The sequence below is a fragment of the Suillus plorans genome (genome assembly GCF_016647745.1).
Source record: "Suillus plorans strain S12 chromosome Unknown HD556scaffold_68, whole genome shotgun sequence".
Taxonomy (NCBI): Eukaryota; Fungi; Basidiomycota; class Agaricomycetes; order Boletales; family Suillaceae; genus Suillus; species Suillus plorans.
The window spans coordinates 181372-197070 of record NW_024537452.1 but is presented as its reverse complement, the minus strand read 5'-3'; the positions used below and the strand labels follow the sequence as shown (position 1 = coordinate 197070).

General features: G+C 48.0%; 8 protein-coding genes across 8 annotated transcripts; 4 read left to right on the top strand and 4 right to left on the bottom strand.

Moving 5' to 3' along the window:
• Positions 1-532: 532 nt before the first annotated feature.
• Positions 533-1617, top strand: HD556DRAFT_1245201 (uncharacterized protein; the record flags this gene model as incomplete). Its single annotated transcript, XM_041298515.1, has 5 exons — positions 533-950; positions 1015-1067; positions 1120-1158; positions 1210-1250; positions 1305-1617. Coding segments are annotated over 5 exons (864 nt in total), but the record flags the coding sequence as incomplete, so codon positions are not given.
• A 511-nt stretch (positions 1618-2128) lies between these two features.
• On the bottom strand, positions 2129-2905 carry HD556DRAFT_1245103 (uncharacterized protein; the record flags this gene model as incomplete). The annotated part of the gene is made up of 6 exons (XM_041298505.1): positions 2129-2222; positions 2288-2353; positions 2401-2478; positions 2531-2721; positions 2771-2808; positions 2869-2905. Coding segments are annotated over 6 exons (504 nt in total), but the record flags the coding sequence as incomplete, so codon positions are not given.
• On the bottom strand, positions 2833-3973 carry HD556DRAFT_859660 (uncharacterized protein). Its single transcript, XM_041311850.1, has 5 exons — positions 3747-3973; positions 3506-3672; positions 3402-3466; positions 3121-3326; positions 2833-3067 (listed from the first exon to the last, which is right to left on the bottom strand). Exons 1-5 carry the CDS (start codon positions 3860-3862, stop codon positions 3052-3054), a joined length of 570 nt encoding a protein of 189 aa, XP_041155692.1. The 5' UTR covers positions 3863-3973; the 3' UTR covers positions 2833-3051.
• A 181-nt stretch (positions 3974-4154) lies between these two features.
• HD556DRAFT_1447860 (uncharacterized protein) lies at positions 4155-4759 on the bottom strand (the record flags this gene model as incomplete). The annotated part of the gene is made up of 3 exons (XM_041307348.1): positions 4155-4302; positions 4354-4454; positions 4514-4759. The coding sequence occupies 3 exons, from the start codon at positions 4757-4759 to the stop codon at positions 4155-4157; spliced, it is 495 nt and encodes a 164-aa protein (XP_041155691.1).
• Positions 4760-6616: 1857 nt separating this feature from the next.
• HD556DRAFT_1403635 (uncharacterized protein) lies at positions 6617-7613 on the top strand. The gene is made up of 4 exons (XM_041303892.1): positions 6617-6822; positions 6887-7182; positions 7242-7271; positions 7327-7613. The coding sequence occupies exons 1-4, from the start codon at positions 6687-6689 to the stop codon at positions 7348-7350; spliced, it is 486 nt and encodes a 161-aa protein (XP_041155690.1). The 5' UTR covers positions 6617-6686; the 3' UTR covers positions 7351-7613.
• A 1279-nt stretch (positions 7614-8892) lies between these two features.
• HD556DRAFT_859402 (uncharacterized protein) lies at positions 8893-9735 on the bottom strand. Its single transcript, XM_041311849.1, has 4 exons — positions 9692-9735; positions 9432-9641; positions 9216-9357; positions 8893-9157 (listed from the first exon to the last, which is right to left on the bottom strand). The coding sequence occupies exons 2-4, from the start codon at positions 9476-9478 to the stop codon at positions 9005-9007; spliced, it is 342 nt and encodes a 113-aa protein (XP_041155689.1). The 5' UTR covers positions 9479-9641; positions 9692-9735; the 3' UTR covers positions 8893-9004.
• A 646-nt stretch (positions 9736-10381) lies between these two features.
• HD556DRAFT_1403627 (uncharacterized protein) lies at positions 10382-12861 on the top strand. The gene is made up of 7 exons (XM_041303891.1): positions 10382-10575; positions 10711-10743; positions 10817-10892; positions 10952-11031; positions 11089-11319; positions 11371-12082; positions 12132-12861. Exons 1-7 carry the CDS (start codon positions 10540-10542, stop codon positions 12479-12481), a joined length of 1518 nt encoding a protein of 505 aa, XP_041155688.1. The 5' UTR covers positions 10382-10539; the 3' UTR covers positions 12482-12861.
• Positions 12862-15668, top strand: HD556DRAFT_1538677 (laccase). Its single transcript, XM_041309697.1, has 13 exons — positions 12862-13391; positions 13447-13498; positions 13551-13619; positions 13665-13795; positions 13845-13873; positions 13924-13998; positions 14052-14079; positions 14129-14849; positions 14904-14924; positions 14977-15125; positions 15179-15202; positions 15252-15313; positions 15367-15668. Exons 1-13 carry the CDS (start codon positions 13288-13290, stop codon positions 15468-15470), a joined length of 1569 nt encoding a protein of 522 aa, XP_041155687.1. The 5' UTR covers positions 12862-13287; the 3' UTR covers positions 15471-15668.
• The last annotated feature ends 31 nt before the right edge of the window (positions 15669-15699 follow it).

The following is a 15699-nucleotide window of genomic DNA, read 5'->3' as shown; positions in this document are numbered from 1 at the left end:
TCTTTGCTGTACGTATTATCAATCCTTTTCAATGTCCTGGACAACATCATCCATCGCTCCCAGATCAGCGACGTTGCCCCTGAGGCTGCCCAACCCGAGGCTGAACAAGTCGGAAATCTCCTAGCACAGCTTTACATCGAACAGGCCCCGTCCACCGCCGTCGTTCATGATGATTCTGCAAATTTCAGAACGATATCTCAAGCAGAGGCAGAGGCTGTACAAGCTCTCTTAGTTTCGGACACATACGACAGCCCGTCAACCTCCATGGCCTATCCAGTCGGAAGATCGTCTCTCCCATATATAGAGACAAGGAAAGCACCTGTATCCGCGGACCTGGTATGTGTTTTTCGGTATGCTGAAAAGAATACATGGTCATTCGATGTCATACATAGGTCAAGCGCGTGGTATACACGTATCTGATGGATCCTGCAACAAAGCAAAATGTACCTCCTTCGCGTACACATGGCTTTAAGCTGTGAGTGAGGCTTCGTCCATTTTCCCATAATTCGAGACCGTATAACTTCTGTACAGTGACTTGCTATTCATCCTGGATCTCACTGGCAGCCAACAACCATACATAGACTCAGTCAAATCATCCATTAATACCATCTGCGCAGAGATACTGGGATCGGATCATTTGAATTCAGCTCACCCAGGCAATCTTCGCGTCGCATTTATTGGGTTCCGCGATCATTATCCCCAGGAGGACTCTTTCGTTACCCGCCAATGGGACTTTGTGTCAGATATCGCTCGAATTCACGCAAATCTGAGAAGTCTTCCTGGTGCTGACGGTGGTGGAGATGGGCCAGAGGCCTCAACGGCGGCTCTAGCTCGAGCTTTAACGATGGGGTGGAGGAATGACTGCAACAAGGTCGCTGTATTAGTATCGGATGCTCCGCCCCACGGTATTGGATCTCAAGGCGATTACTGGCCCCACGGCGTACCAGGTGGTGAGAACTCGTAGCCGTTCGTTGTGGAGAACTCCAGAATTCTGAATGAATGCATACATTCCAGTTCCGGACCCTCTTGATCTGGCGAGAGAGATGCTCCAGAAGAAGATCACTCTAGTGGGTGTTTCTCTTTCTCAACGCATTCTATTTGTCAACATGCATTTTTTAGCACTTCGTCGCTTGCGAACCAAGCTTGAGTCGCTTCCATGTAAGAACATACCAAGGTCCATGATAGACGTAATCATTCAATCTTACCTAGAATGCGCTTGATTTTTACCGTGGTCTGACCCGCATAACGGCGTAAGTCTCTTGCAGAGGCAGACGATCCGTTCGGCTGACATCAATTTACTCAAGGGGCATTGTAGTGCCACTACTTGACGCCAGGGTTATGTCGACCTGCATCATCGGTTCTGCTCTTGAAAGCCTTGCGATTCAGGATCTCGTCAACGAATACAGGGAAACCCTCGAGGAGTTGGTTCCTTCACGAGAGCCCTCGTTGGTGGTGAAATACCTCCATGCCCTCATGCGCGTCAGAGGGCGGACGGCCGACCAGCTGATTATGGAGAATATTTATGCCATGTCTGATGATAGGAAGGAAAATGTTGAAATTTGGTCGTCAGCTCGTAACCTTGCTGATGCGAAGGCTCGATTGCGGGTAAGCTTATGATCATTCCAAGGGGGACTTGTGTATTCACGATATTCCTGTCAGTCCTACTAGGTGGACGGGGTATACATGAAAGAGCAGTGCCGGGCATAGAATTGTGTAGGATATGTATTTAGATCTTGATACGGACTCGGCCAAAATTCTCAATGAAAAGACATGCAGATTGGTGATATATCTCTAGCTCGAATGACAGGGAGTCTTGCGAAGATTAGAAAGTTGGCCTGAACACACAAAGGCACGGGTGGCCAGGATAGAAAGAACTGGGAGTGATAGATTGGTAATTAGGTGGGGCTCCTGCCATCGGATCGTAAGAGGGAATGAGTATCAACTATGAATGCCAGGAATGAGAAGATTATAGCCATAACGGCAATGCATGACGTAGATGAAGAAATACTAGGTAGTACAGCAAGCAGATCGTCAGGAGAGTACGCAGAAATAAGTTGTACATAGAACAGAAACGAAAAAAGGGATGACGTTTCGCGCTGGTAATAACCACGGCAGTGGGGGACAACCTTCAGGCAATCTGCGGCTCGCGTGCGCCATCACCTCGACTTGATGCGAGAATGCCGCGGGCGTGCACGACGAAGATTGCAAAAGTTACGAGAACCCTAATAAGAATACGAACAAGGAAGCGATATTAATGGATATGTATCAGTGATTCCGTGATACATACAAAATAACCCAAGCGAAGACATCTAGCGCGATAAGTTGACCGCTGTACACGAAAAGGCTTTGGGCACTAAAAAGGTACAAGGAGAACGATGAGTAATAGGAAGATGTACCAACTTGCGATTCAGTTGTCCACTAAGAGCTGCAGTTAAACTTGCAGCGCCCACGGCCCAGAAGACCCATGTTAGACACAGGCTATAGCGAGTTGGTCAGCAATTTTGACTCGCTCCAAAGGAGGTCTACGTACAAGAGAATATGAACAACCATACTACCCAAGATACTGTCTGGAGGAGGCAAGAAGAAAAAAATGCGGTAACTAGAGTATATGAGCGTCCATGTTGAAGTGAACAATAGAAAATAAGTGCAGTCTCGTCCAGCTAGACTGAAGTAGTTATGATGGACATCAAATTGTGATGTGAGCCAGGTTGATATCGCGAACTGCCATAAGGGGTTATTATTTAGCCATTGAAATAAGAAGTGGATATACCTCGATGATATCGACGAAAATAATCAATGAGAAGGCGACTGAGGAATACAAATACAGCAACTGAGTAAAGTACGATAGTACAGAGGACAGGGACTCACTATTGTGTTCCCTTCGTATGTGGGTATCCAAATCCACTGCACGAGGAGATTGAATTGGCTGAGGGATGAGGAGATTGTTGGTGTTAGAGCATCGAGGCTGAGATTTTACAAGGATTTCCAGCTGAGAATGCAATCGTGACAGCTACGAGGACGCAACGTAAGTCAAACATGAATGCCGCTCAATCAAATGATCACCTCTCTACAGAGAACTTATTTTAGAATATACTCGCTTGCTCACAAGCGGAGACTCACAGAGCATGTTCATTCTCTATTTTCTGAATCCTAGAAAGCAGACCTTCTTCAACTATGCGAGATGTTTTAGAGTCGAGATCTGCGTAAAGTTTGCAGGTACGAAGCTTGTCACGAAGGCGACAACATTCTGCTTTTTCGCGCTCGATCTGGTCTTGAAGATCTTTGATTCGCTGAAGGGAGGCTACCGCAGCTCGTAGTGGGATATGCTAAAAGTGCTGTATGTGAGAAATTGGCAGCAAACGTTGCCTTGGCGGTGCGCCCGCACAATGAAAAGGACTCACAGAATTTGGATTACCCGATTGAGATTTCAGCCATTCTTGCACCTCGGTGACTACTCTGACAGCTTCTGCGTCGGGCGTGTCTTCGCCTGAGACTAGAGACATACGATGCAAAAGGAGGCCAGCATGCCGATCATCGTTAGTATCTTGTTCAGCATCTTGTTCAGCATCGTCTTGTTTGGATGGATTGGCGAGGTAGAGTTTCTTGACACGATCTGGCCGGAAAGGTTCGCGGCAGAGAGGACATGCACTTAGGGGCAAGGAGCGAAGGCATCTGGGATTGAAGGGTCGCATACAAGAGGAGAAACATGATTGCTGGGAGTAACATAACTTGGAGTAGGAACGCACGTGAGACAGAATATGTGGCCACAGGCAATTGCATGTGGAGAATGAGCAGTTTCTGAGGAGATGGAATAGGGATCAAGGCAGACATCACAGCAACTTGCAGGATGAACAACAAGCATACCTAGCTCACAAGAGAACTGTACTACTTACCACCAGGCTCCCCACCACTGCTTCGAATGTGTGGAGCGTACCGTGAGGCGTTGAGCAGGTGTGGACTTTAATTAGAACCAGTGCAAGTTTCAAACCCCGCACAACGTTATACCCCTCACGCGGCTGGCCCAGAACTGTGCAAAAGCCACTCGACTGTGACGATTTTAACCCTATCTATTCGGAAATCTGTGGATGAGCATCCACCATGCAGTCATTACTGATACAGATATCAAAGGACTCCTACTCATGTTTTCGGTAAGTCTACTTCTTCTTTTCTTGACTAACTGGGTGGGGTGTCACGAAGTGAATCGCTGGTGCTGAGTCCACCGAGGTAAGATAGAGGCTGGTGATGCGGCGACGGTCATCATTTTCATCTGCCTGAACGGTAGAATCTTCTAGAGGTTCCACCCTAGAGTTAAAATGTGAGGGACAGCAGGGTTATAAGCAATTTAAATCATACCTTGCACTGAAGTTGATGTGAGTCAGACGCTCAGCAGGAGCGGCGCGAACGCGGAACATCATGCTACGAGTGACGATTAAAGTTCCGGCAACCACCGAGGGCTATCAAGATTCAATAGGCGATTGATAGCGATACCATAATGTTGGGCACGATGACTCACTTCGTCCGGACGATTACCAGTGGAGATAATATTCTCCCAAGAGAGTGCAACTCCTCTGGCGGCGGCTTTGCGCGATGAGACGCTATCCCTCAAAGCATCAAGTGTCGAAAATGCATGGTTCACACGGACCTCGCAAGCGGGGGAGAATGCAGTATCGAAGGCGTTAGCAAATACCTCGTCCTCTCGCGCTTCGTAGAGGGCGCCGAGGTGGGATTGCGTCCAGGATATGAAGTCGGGCTTAGACATAGATGGTGATTGTTGTGAATTCGAGCCCAACACTGCGCTTTTGTGATACAAAGCGCGATTGTGGAAGAGATTGGCTGTAGCTGCTGAAAGAGTCGAGCGTGTGGAAGTCTGGAGAATTTGACCTAAGATGATGATGGAGCAGGTACAAAATCGGATCATGTTCTGAGGTTTGGAGTAGAAGTGGCTCCTTTCCAAACTTACAATAAAAATCCCGATCAGTGTGTTCACGTTCAACCTGATCCTTCAACTAGTACTGACCTTCAAGCAAACAGTGTATAGGCAATTGAACGTACTGTGGACCAGGTTTGTATCATTAATTGCTGATCATCATGATTGTGAGTGCTGAAGCGAGGAGTGTTCAACTATTCGGAAATAGACTCAAACGTGACAGCGGTACTGTCCCACGTTGCTCCGAAACGTCCATGTCAGATTCTGACCAGAAGGAAACATAAAAACCAAGTGACCTGTTTGCATTAGGCTGGAAGCTCGAAGAAGATATGTTCCGTTCTACTGATACATCTGACCCCTTTCCCATGACCCAGTTGGCATTGATTGTGTATACGATGAAACCGGATTTCCTTTACAAGATCATCTCGACCTGGAGGGTCCTGCCACAGTCCTGATCAACTCCCACTGGCAACCTAACCACGTGCCGCTTGTTCCTCATGAACGTGTGTACGTTCGATCAGAACCGTGCCTTTCTTCTTCGCGTTCTCACCTGCCGGCCATCCATTCGCACACTGAATGTACTTAAAGACATATTATCCCTCTCTTGGGAAGAAGATAGAGGGGGACCTGGGAGGAGGATCGTTCGAGCACAAGAACAAAACACCTTACGATGGTCTGTTGTAAACTTTTATGGAAATTAGTCTCCAGCGGGCAAACAGGATGTGCTTTGTGACATGCTCAACCTTTGATCAGCTAGGTGAGTGCGTGTACATGCGTCGTTTCCTTTATGTATTCTGATACCCTGCACGGAGCCTGTGGTGAAATCTTGCGGACTAGGCTGGTTCCTCTAGCGAGACGTTAATTTTGATTATAACCCCCTCGATTGATGAACGCGAGGATCTAGAAGCGTTTACGGCTACGTGCGGTTGCGTCGAATGAAGATCCCCAAGGGGAGGGACTTTCGATGCATGATCCCTATCATCGTTGCCGCAAGCGACCCTTTCGAAGATTTGAAATGCACAGCTGGATGAGACGAGCAGCTTTACGAGGATGGCCTGACTCATTGGTTCGGAATTTTTTGAAGTACCGTTTCAGTATCATAATGGAAGCAACTAATGACTAAACCATCGTTTCGAACTATATGCCATCGAAGCCGCTAGACCGCTTGAATTTTCTGTTGATCGTTTTTCTCGTGTATCGATCACGAGGCATGCTGAATTCTCTGGTGACCTCCGTTTGTGCGTTAGAAATTTTCTCTCTGCGTTGGGTTCGAGATGCACTGGTACTGTCTTTGCTTGGCTAACTGTTAGGAGTGTATGTGTTTTTGTGCACGTTGTACTGCGCAAGTGCTCACGACACACTCTGTATAGCCTTTGAACGTGTTTCGGGTGGAAGGGGGCGTTGAGGTTGACGGAAAGGGGTAAATCCGAGGGCTTTAGAGCCTAGTCTCGTGCCATGGAGTCTGGAGCTCTTGGCTCAGAAGAAACAATCTATTGCGGTTCCAGAAGGCATGGAACCGATTTTTTTCTGCTTCGACTGTAATAGCACTGGCGGCAGAGCTAGCTAGCTATAGCTCCCCAGACTAAATATTTTTTGCGGCCCTGAATTCATTTCCAGGACTTAGTTCTCGCAAATCTCCTTTCCTGGCTATTTAGCGTCATTACCTCCAAATGACGTAATTCCAACCCGGACTGCACGGTTGAACTGCGCTTGAACTGCGCGTACTGTAAGAAACTGTTCGGGCACTGAAACACACTTCATGATCAGTACCATCATGAACTACAATCCAACTCAACTAATTGCTGTTTTTCTCTGCCTGTCATCCTCTGCGTATGCGCAGACTTCTGATACGTATAGCTACAATTGGAGTGGACGGATCGCTGGGATTGTAGTCGGTGAGATATTCTTGACCGTTATCAAGAGCATTAACCGAACGATAGGGATAATTTTAATCTACAGGCATCGTGTTTTTATTCTTATTACTCATAATATGCTGTGTGACTATGAATCGACGTCGACGTCGTTCAATGCCTTTCGTCAGCAAGCCGCCGACGAATGCTCAACCAGGTCCGCCTTACTCACTTCCAATATGGCAAGGGGCGCAGACATATGCACCTCCACCTCGACCTGGTCACCCGGCCAATACCGCAAATATGAATCCATACGACAATGAGTATCCTGGATCACAGCCCCCTCCCCCTCCCTATGTGAAAGGAGAAGGACCCAACATGCCGCAGGAAACACATTACTCCTCGGTAAGTAGTAGCATCTCCATCAACCATGCTCCACGCTCATGCCATGCCGCTACCCATAGCCCCCAGGTCCCCCGCCGGCTGCACATACGGTGAGCCAATAATATTAAAGGGAAAAGGTTTTAAGCTTATCACGTTTTTGAGCAGAGAGAGAACAATCATTTTGTATGAGGTCTCACTACCCAGGAACGGGTGAATTGCGGAATAGTTCCGCGGCATCTATTCTTGCTTCAGACAATACAGATATTATGATCCCCCTACTCGGAATGGTCAACGTTAACCCTTCCTTGTGTATATGTCTTCTTACTGCATAGTACTGACTCAGCTATTTGTGTATCTAAACCTAATCACACCTTTAGTTCAGTCATACGACCCTTAGTATGCATTCACACAATTTATCCTACCTACCCAGTCCGGATGGGCTTCGCGGGTGCTAGTGTGTAAAATACCACCCGGCGGTCATTGATCAGTCATCTCCAAGTAATTGGCCTCCGCCGCGGGCTCATCGAACAACAGTAACGTCATGACTACAGTGCCAAGGCGTTAACTCCCATATCCCTGAGCGTTAACTCCCATTTCCCTGAGTTTCCCCCCGGAAAGCCGACCGATGCAAAGGCAAATCAACACTATTTATCGGTGGCCGCGAGAGCCTGCACTAACGAGGCACGTGAATCGAAGCGGCCAGACTCTTCTCATGCGGCCTTCTATCGGCCAATGAATCTCGTTTCAGCCAAAGTGTCATGATGCAACCACAGGAACCGCTTCATTGTCAAACTCTATTGGGTCAAGCTTTCGAAGGCCATCATCTGCGTGCAACCTGTGCGAACTACGAGGTTACATACTCATGACAGAGAAGCGTCCATGGGGCGAGGCTAGACAATAGATCGCCAAGACGTGCCCCCATCGTTTCCACGTCTCGCTTCCCGGGAACGGGCCGGGACAGTGGTGGTAGCCCTTTGCCAAATCTCCATCATGGTTAGAGGTATGCGGAACATGTTAGGGCAAAGAATGGTTCCCAATTTTCCAATCCTGATAGCATCAATCAGAACATTCCCGTGTGCTTGATCGTGGCGTCCATCATGGCGACACCTGAAACATTGTCAAGATAGGAGCGGCTTTGCGACACGGCGATTGATCGGCCAAACATCGCATGTGATCGTAAAGTTCCTAGTGGACCATATGGCAATAGAAGATATCTCATGAGTTTAGGGATTGGTGGGAGATCAGGGTGGAGTCAGGAGCTTCGAACACATGTGTAAGGATCTCCACATAGGACGATCCTCCGAGCAGGCAATCACCGAATGGATGTTGTGAAACATTGCGCGTACCATGTGACCGGATCGTATTGGTTGGATAGCCTCGATCTTGAGAGTAGATGGATAACTAACATATTGCGGGATTCCATATGTTCGTCACGGCATGCCTTTTGGAGAGAGAGATATGACAGAAGACAGCACAACAAAAGACAGTACGACAAGAGGCAGGAAGCCTCAAGGAAGACAGGAGATCACCGGGATATCTCCGTGGCAAGAGATAAGAAGATTACGTTGTCTGCCGTTCGTATGACGGGCAGGCGCCTGTACGGAAGTCCGAGGGAGTAAGACAGCTCGGGTTTCGTGTGTGAGAGCAAACAGGACAGTCACTGACACGAGCCACATGTTCAGGAGATCGTGAATATGCCATCGACACAGAGGATATCGAATAAAGGAAATTGTAAGGTATCATTAGGGTTGTGGAGTGGGTAAGCAACGAACTTTGCCACCTTTGATTGACCCCATGGCATGCCGCCGGCATCTCGGAACGAAGACGGAGTAAATCAGCGAAGCTACTGAGGATTGGGCAAGTTGCTGAATAATTCATGTCGGACATAGGAAATAGGGATTTGTACGGGGAGAAATTTGGGGGTATGCGGGTTCAGTTTGCGATAACAGACTCCTGCACGCTTTTGAAAGGCCATCCGATGTGCCCTAATCAACGGCTATAGCAAACAAATTATTGCTCGCTGAGTTATCGCGACAAAAATAATTATCGCTAACCGTATGGAACACTAGGCTAGGTGCTCTGAGCTTGAAGAGAGTGATCGAGGAGTTGGATCCTGAAATATCTGAGGGGGGGGGAAAGGTCGCTTCGCATTCGTCGACACGGTGCTTTTCGAGAATCTGGGTGAGAGTGAAATGTCTATATTAGAACATACGGTAGCAATTGGGATCAGATGGGCTATAGATGAAGCTGCGGATGGCGAGAAGACTTACGGGAAGACCGGGAATGATGGAGACGCGAGGCAGACAAACAAGCGCATAGGATATGGTACTTAGTAGGCGTGGAAGTATATTGCACGGCGGCCTGGTAAGGATTGCGTGATTATCACACACTATGCGACATGGAACACACAGGGGCGCCGTTTGAACGCGCCAGGGTTCTGCAGTAGCATCGGTTCGTTGTTGGGCGAGTGTTGTAGTATGCTACATTGACAAACTTCAGAGGGGGCAAATTAATGGACAGAAATACGCACATGAATATGAATGTTCCAAAGATAACAAGCTAGCTTGTTATTTTGGGCGATATCATAATTTTGGGTTATTCAGCGATCATAAATTCGGTTTGCAGGCAGTGACGTCGCTTCGCAGCTGAGTATCACTCAAACTCGATCAGGTACGACAGTCCGGCCGACTTGGTATGAATGCCGGTTAAAATTCGGTTCACTGGCCAAAAGTCAGCTGGCTGGGATGAAGAGACGGACGTCCTTGTATCCGAACCTGGAGTGAGTCAGAAGACCTATGTAGAAGGCACGATCACTGACGAAACCAGGGGTGTGAAGATGAGACTTGTAAGATCGGTTGCAGTGTCAGTTGAAGTGTTGGAGAGACGTACTGCGCAGATAGTAACTAGTATTACTACGCGGACATGAAAAGGTGTGCCTCCGAGGGGCTCGACTCTCGCTGGGTTGAATCGAGGTTAGGCTGCGGAGATGCGGGATGGTGAGTTAGTGTGAGAAAAAGGGTAGACATGGATGATTCATAGGAAGCTTACTATTGGATGAATCAGACTGACATTTCAACGAAAGATGTTTAACCAAATTTGGTATTTTAGCTTGATCTTTTCATGAACTTTACTGCCTAATTTAGATAAAATGATAGAATCCGGTGAAATCCGGAACTGTGGGTTTAATCCCGATCTCTGAATCTGATGAGCGCCGTTTGCAGTTGCTTGGGTTTCGGCACCCGTTCGCGGAATTACTTGCCGCCAGTGAAAGATCCAAACTTCAAAGACAAGGCTCCCATCCTCTCGCCCACTGCCATCTCTCTTCTGTACTCCCATCATCTCTCCCTTCATCGTCTCTTCATCCCTTTCGATAGCAAAATGGGCAGGAGAAAAATTGAGATCCAACCGATCACCGTAAGTTTCATTTTTATTATCCAGTTGGCCTGCTGCTATTCTCGGTCGCGGTTGTGCCAGCGCGCTTTACTCCAATTTTACTTGACCTCCTCTTGATCCATCATTAACGACCCTCTCTGTAATTCTTAAACATAGCACGAGCGTAATCGTTCAGTAACTTTTTTAAAGGTAAGCCTTTGGCTATTTTTGCCATTAATAGCTTGGCAGCTGATAACTTATTATTATCCTCACCTCCTTACAGCGTAAGAATGGTCTCTTCAAAAAGGCCTATGAACTTGGTGTCCTCTGCTCTGTTGACGTCGCCGTCGTCATCTTTGGCGAGTTTTTTCATATCCCATATCCGTGTCCTTCCTAACATGAACATCACCACCATCAGAGGAACGTGCGGGTCATCACTTGAAACTTTATCAATACTGTTCTGGCGACATCCATGATATCATTCAGCGTCACGTTCGCGTAAGTAATTTCTTTTTCTTTTTGATCTGTTCTTTACCGACTTTTTTCCTGGTTCAGTACGATGGAGAGAAGGACACCCGCACTCCCCACGATTTCGCGAACAACGCCAATGCCAAACTTCATCATGATGCCGATATCGACGATGACGAGGGTGACGACGACGACGACCCAGATTCTATTCCCACACGTGGAAGCAAGAGGCGCCACGAGCCCAAGTTCAAAGCGGAATACAGCAACAACGCGAAACTTCTGATTCCTTCAGGAGGTGAAATGGGTCTAAACGTTGACGTGAGATCGCCATTTGATCTTTTTCTTCTCATTTCACTCACTCTGAAACAGATGGCTGATTATCACCGTCCTATGACCATCCCTCCCCCTCCCATGCCCCTTCATCACTCATCACAGCTTCCATCATCTGGTGGTGGATCTGCACTTCCTATTTCCACAGAACGCCATTCGTCTTCCGGTCGGTTGCTCCCTCCAAACGGTCAAATTAGCTCTCAAAAGAAGCCCCGTCTAGCGCCCAACGTTCATGGAGGCAGTGGCTCCAAGCTTTCGGGGGACGAGTCTATGTACAATGGTGGTTATCTCCCTTCACCCACATCGGCTCATTCTACTGCATATCGATCGAACGGTCCATCGTCTCACCAACTTCCGTATAACGGATATATGGGAGTCTCAAACAGTCCCCCGCAGTCCTTCCTGCCTTCGACTTTTGACTTCCCGTCCTCGTCGTCCCGAGGCACTAATTTACCGCGTAATAATAGCTACAGCAGCCAACGGTCATCGTATTCTCAACCTCAGGACCCCCAATTACAGGGAATGTATCACCAGCTAATGCGGCACAATCATTCGCCAAGTCAACACACCCACTCAAGCGGTTTGCATTCTCAGCAGCCTCCAGACTCCTTGTTATCCACATTTTTAGACAACGATGAGCATCGGCAGCCGCAAAGCACAGGCCCACAATATGCGCCGCTCGATTGGCCTTCCCATGGACCATCACAGCCGCCGCTGCCACCTCCCTCGCAACCTCCACAGCAAGAATCAGGTATGTTTTACATTTCTCTTCCAGTGGAAATATCCTTAGACCATAATAGGGCCTCCTGGGGACCCTAGCTGGCTCGATTTCCTGTCGCAGAATGCATCTCAGTCAGGCGCTCAACAGCTCCATATGACACTACCCCCCGCTAATGGGCGAGATGGTCTCTCATGGGAACGAGATCGCGATGCGGAGCATTACTCCGCTGAACGCGGTGGTGACCTTCATCCGGATAAGTCTTCTAATGGAGGAACACTGATGTCGCCGCGTTCATCACGCAAACGGCCGCGTGCTGACTCAAGTGCTGCGGATGAGAAACGCTCATCGCCCAGCGCACGAGCTGTTTCAGGACAGGATAAGATGCATGACCCTGGCAGCAGCAGTGGAATAGACAAACAAGACAAGTGACCAGGGCTATAATTTTTGAACAGTTTCTGTATGCATATGTTTATCTTGGACTCTGATTTTCTTGCGCAGCGATGTTAACGTACTTCATGACGTATGGGCTTGTCTGGACATGCCGGGATTAATGCCACCTTGTTATCGATATGTTCCCATGCACCGCGATTCGTGGCAGGCTTGCATATGATCATATTATTATGATGGCTACTTAGACTTTTGGGACTGTTGGTGGATAATACCTGGATGATTTCAATATTACACTAGGATGTCTATTGACCCAGTGGAACGACGTGTCTTGCAGGCGCATCGTTTCAAGGAAAATCCCTGGAAAATCGTGATCGGTTCACGAGATCACCGCAGTACTACGTAATCACTGGTATGGAGACCGATCACTTCATTTGCCCACTATGCAATTTCGGTCCCTTGCTCGGGCGGCTAGTCGTCACTTGTTCAGCTCGTCCGAGCTTGTCCTTTCCGGTTAGTTTGATAGTCACACGTCAACCATGCTGAGTCTGGGTTTGGTCTGGAGCTGTGGATACTATACAACTTGGCAGCATCATGATGTGGTCAGTACTTGCATCGGGAAAGCGTCGGGCCAAGGAAAGGCGAAGGCCTTTGTTGTTCAACACCCCACGACATGGACCTCTCCTCCTGCCTTCAAGTTGCCGCGACTTCGCTACTTTTACCCAGAGGAAATATTGGCCGATCGATAAATACGTAACGAGAGGGATGTTAAAATGATTTTACCAGCCTAGTACGCGACCTCAGACAACAGACTCTCAGTAACATTGGTGATAGCCAAGTTTTGAACCATGTCTACCTGGTTTCTGGCGGCCTTGGTGTCGTCTTGTGCGGCACTCAATGCTGAGCTTCTCATTTCAAACGCCATTGTCGCTCCCGACGGTTTTTCAATGAAGTATGTTTATTGACACGCGGTTGGTTGATTTCTCATGCTCAACAAACATCTCCAGCGCCATCGTGGTCAACGGCCAAACTCCTGGACCAGTCCTCACTGCACAGAAGGTAGTGGTCTATTTATATGACTGTCCCTACCAGGAAGATTTACTTCATTAAGGGCGAACGCTTCCAAGTGAACGTCACGAATTTGTTGGTGGACGACTCGATGAACAAGAGCACGACCGTTGTTAGTATTTTCTTGTATTCTGGGACAGCGCTGACCTCGTTTCAGCACTGGCATGGAATCAATCAGCACGAGTCGGCTGAGATGGATGGAGCACCCATGGTGACTCAGTGCCCCATCGCGTCTGGGCGTTCGTTCTTGTATGAATTCACGCCACAGGACCAGAGCGGCTCATTTTGGTGAGGGATTTCATTTTACCTTGCATTCATTTATTCACCGGTGTCTCAGGTATCATTCACATTTCCAGCTCCAGTACTGTTGGTGATCTCATTCTTCACTGGTGCAACAAATCTCACCGTTCGTGCAGGTGAAGGTATGAGAGGAGCCTTGATCATCTATGACCCAGAGGATCCTTACCTGGGCATGTATGACGTTGACGACGGTCAGTCTAAACCTTGACTACATGCGTAATTGAATGTGCTAACGATAATATAGAATCGACCATCATTAGTATCATAGATTGGTAAGATCATCAGCACCTTTACTGCTTTGATTAAACATTCTGGTCAAAGGTACCACGTCAACGCCTACAACCTCGCCCTTGGTGATACTCCCGCTTCGACTCTCATTAATGGTGTGGGACGCTATCCAGGTGGACCAGCGCTACCTCTTTCTGTCATACACGTCGTGCCAGGAAAACGCTACCGTATTCGGTTGATGAATATGGCATGCAGACCAAACTACGTGTTTACGATTGACAACCACGTTTTCACAGTCATCGAGGCGGACAGTGAATATACGACGCCTCTGGAAGTCGACTCGATCCAAATTATGGCCGGGCAACGGTACTCTTTCATCCTGATTGCAGACCAGCCGATCGACAGCTACTGGATTCATGCGATGCCCAATTATGATACGAGTTTTGCAGGAGGTCTCAACTCTGCGATACTTAAATATGATGGAGCTCCGGCAGTAGACCCCATCCCCAGAAATTGGACCATGACCAACCCTTTGAGCGAAGAGAACTTGCATGCGCTGGTAAACCCATCAGCCCCCGGTGTCGCGGAGTCCGGTGGCGCGGACGTGTCGATAAATCTAGAAGCCGTATGGGATGGCCACATGAGTTATCTCATCAATGGCTACAGTTATACCTCGCCTCCGACTCCGGTCTTATTGCAAATTTTAAACGGAAATTTTGACGTTTCTGAGCTAAAACCCAACGGATCGGTTTACACTTTGCCTGCCAACAAAACCATCGAGGTGTCTATACCTGGCGGACAGCCTGAGGGACCGGTAGGCAAATCTAATACCTCCTTACCTTACGCTTCTCATGCACCATTATTCTAGCATCCTTTTCACTTACACGGAGTGAGTATCCCTTGCTATATCCTGTTGGCACTCTGATTCATGTATCGCACAGCACCCCTTCTCCGTTGTAAGAAGCTCTGGAAGTGAAGTCTACAACTACGTCAATCCTGTACGCCGGGATACGACGAGCAATGGCAGATCGGGTGACAACGTGACAATTCGCTTTAGAACCGATAATCCAGGGCCATGGTTTCTGCACTGGTACGATCTCGATACTGTTCTTGTGCCTGGCTAATTCAAATGACATCTTCCAGCCACATCGACTTCCACATGGAAGAGTAGGTGTTGTCTTGCCACCATGTGATCAATCTGATTCAACTTCTTTAGGGGTATGGCTGTGATCTTCGCAGAGGATACCACTGGTGCTGCATCAACCCTAAACGTAACAAGTAAGGCTCAGAACCGATATATTATATCGTTACCTCATTTATGGCTTCCGTAGGCACATGGAAGCAGTTATGCTCCACCGACGACCCCTCCTCAATAACGGAACGAACAGTGGAGCAGCATCGCCGACGTCATATGAATCATCGAATTGGACATTAATTTTTGTGCAGCTTGCGGCGACCAGCATACTTAATTTGAATTGCGCCAGTGTGAATTAACTTGTCTTTTATAATTCGTGTTCTCCGTAGCACTTCAAATTGATAATGTTCCTGCTGTCGAGTATGTCCGAGGATATTGGCTGCTTATGTTTCGGTGCTTTGCTGCTACCTGGTCACCTATTCTTTCAATGCTTCGTAGGTAATAAATAATGCATGTTTCTATGCTCTCC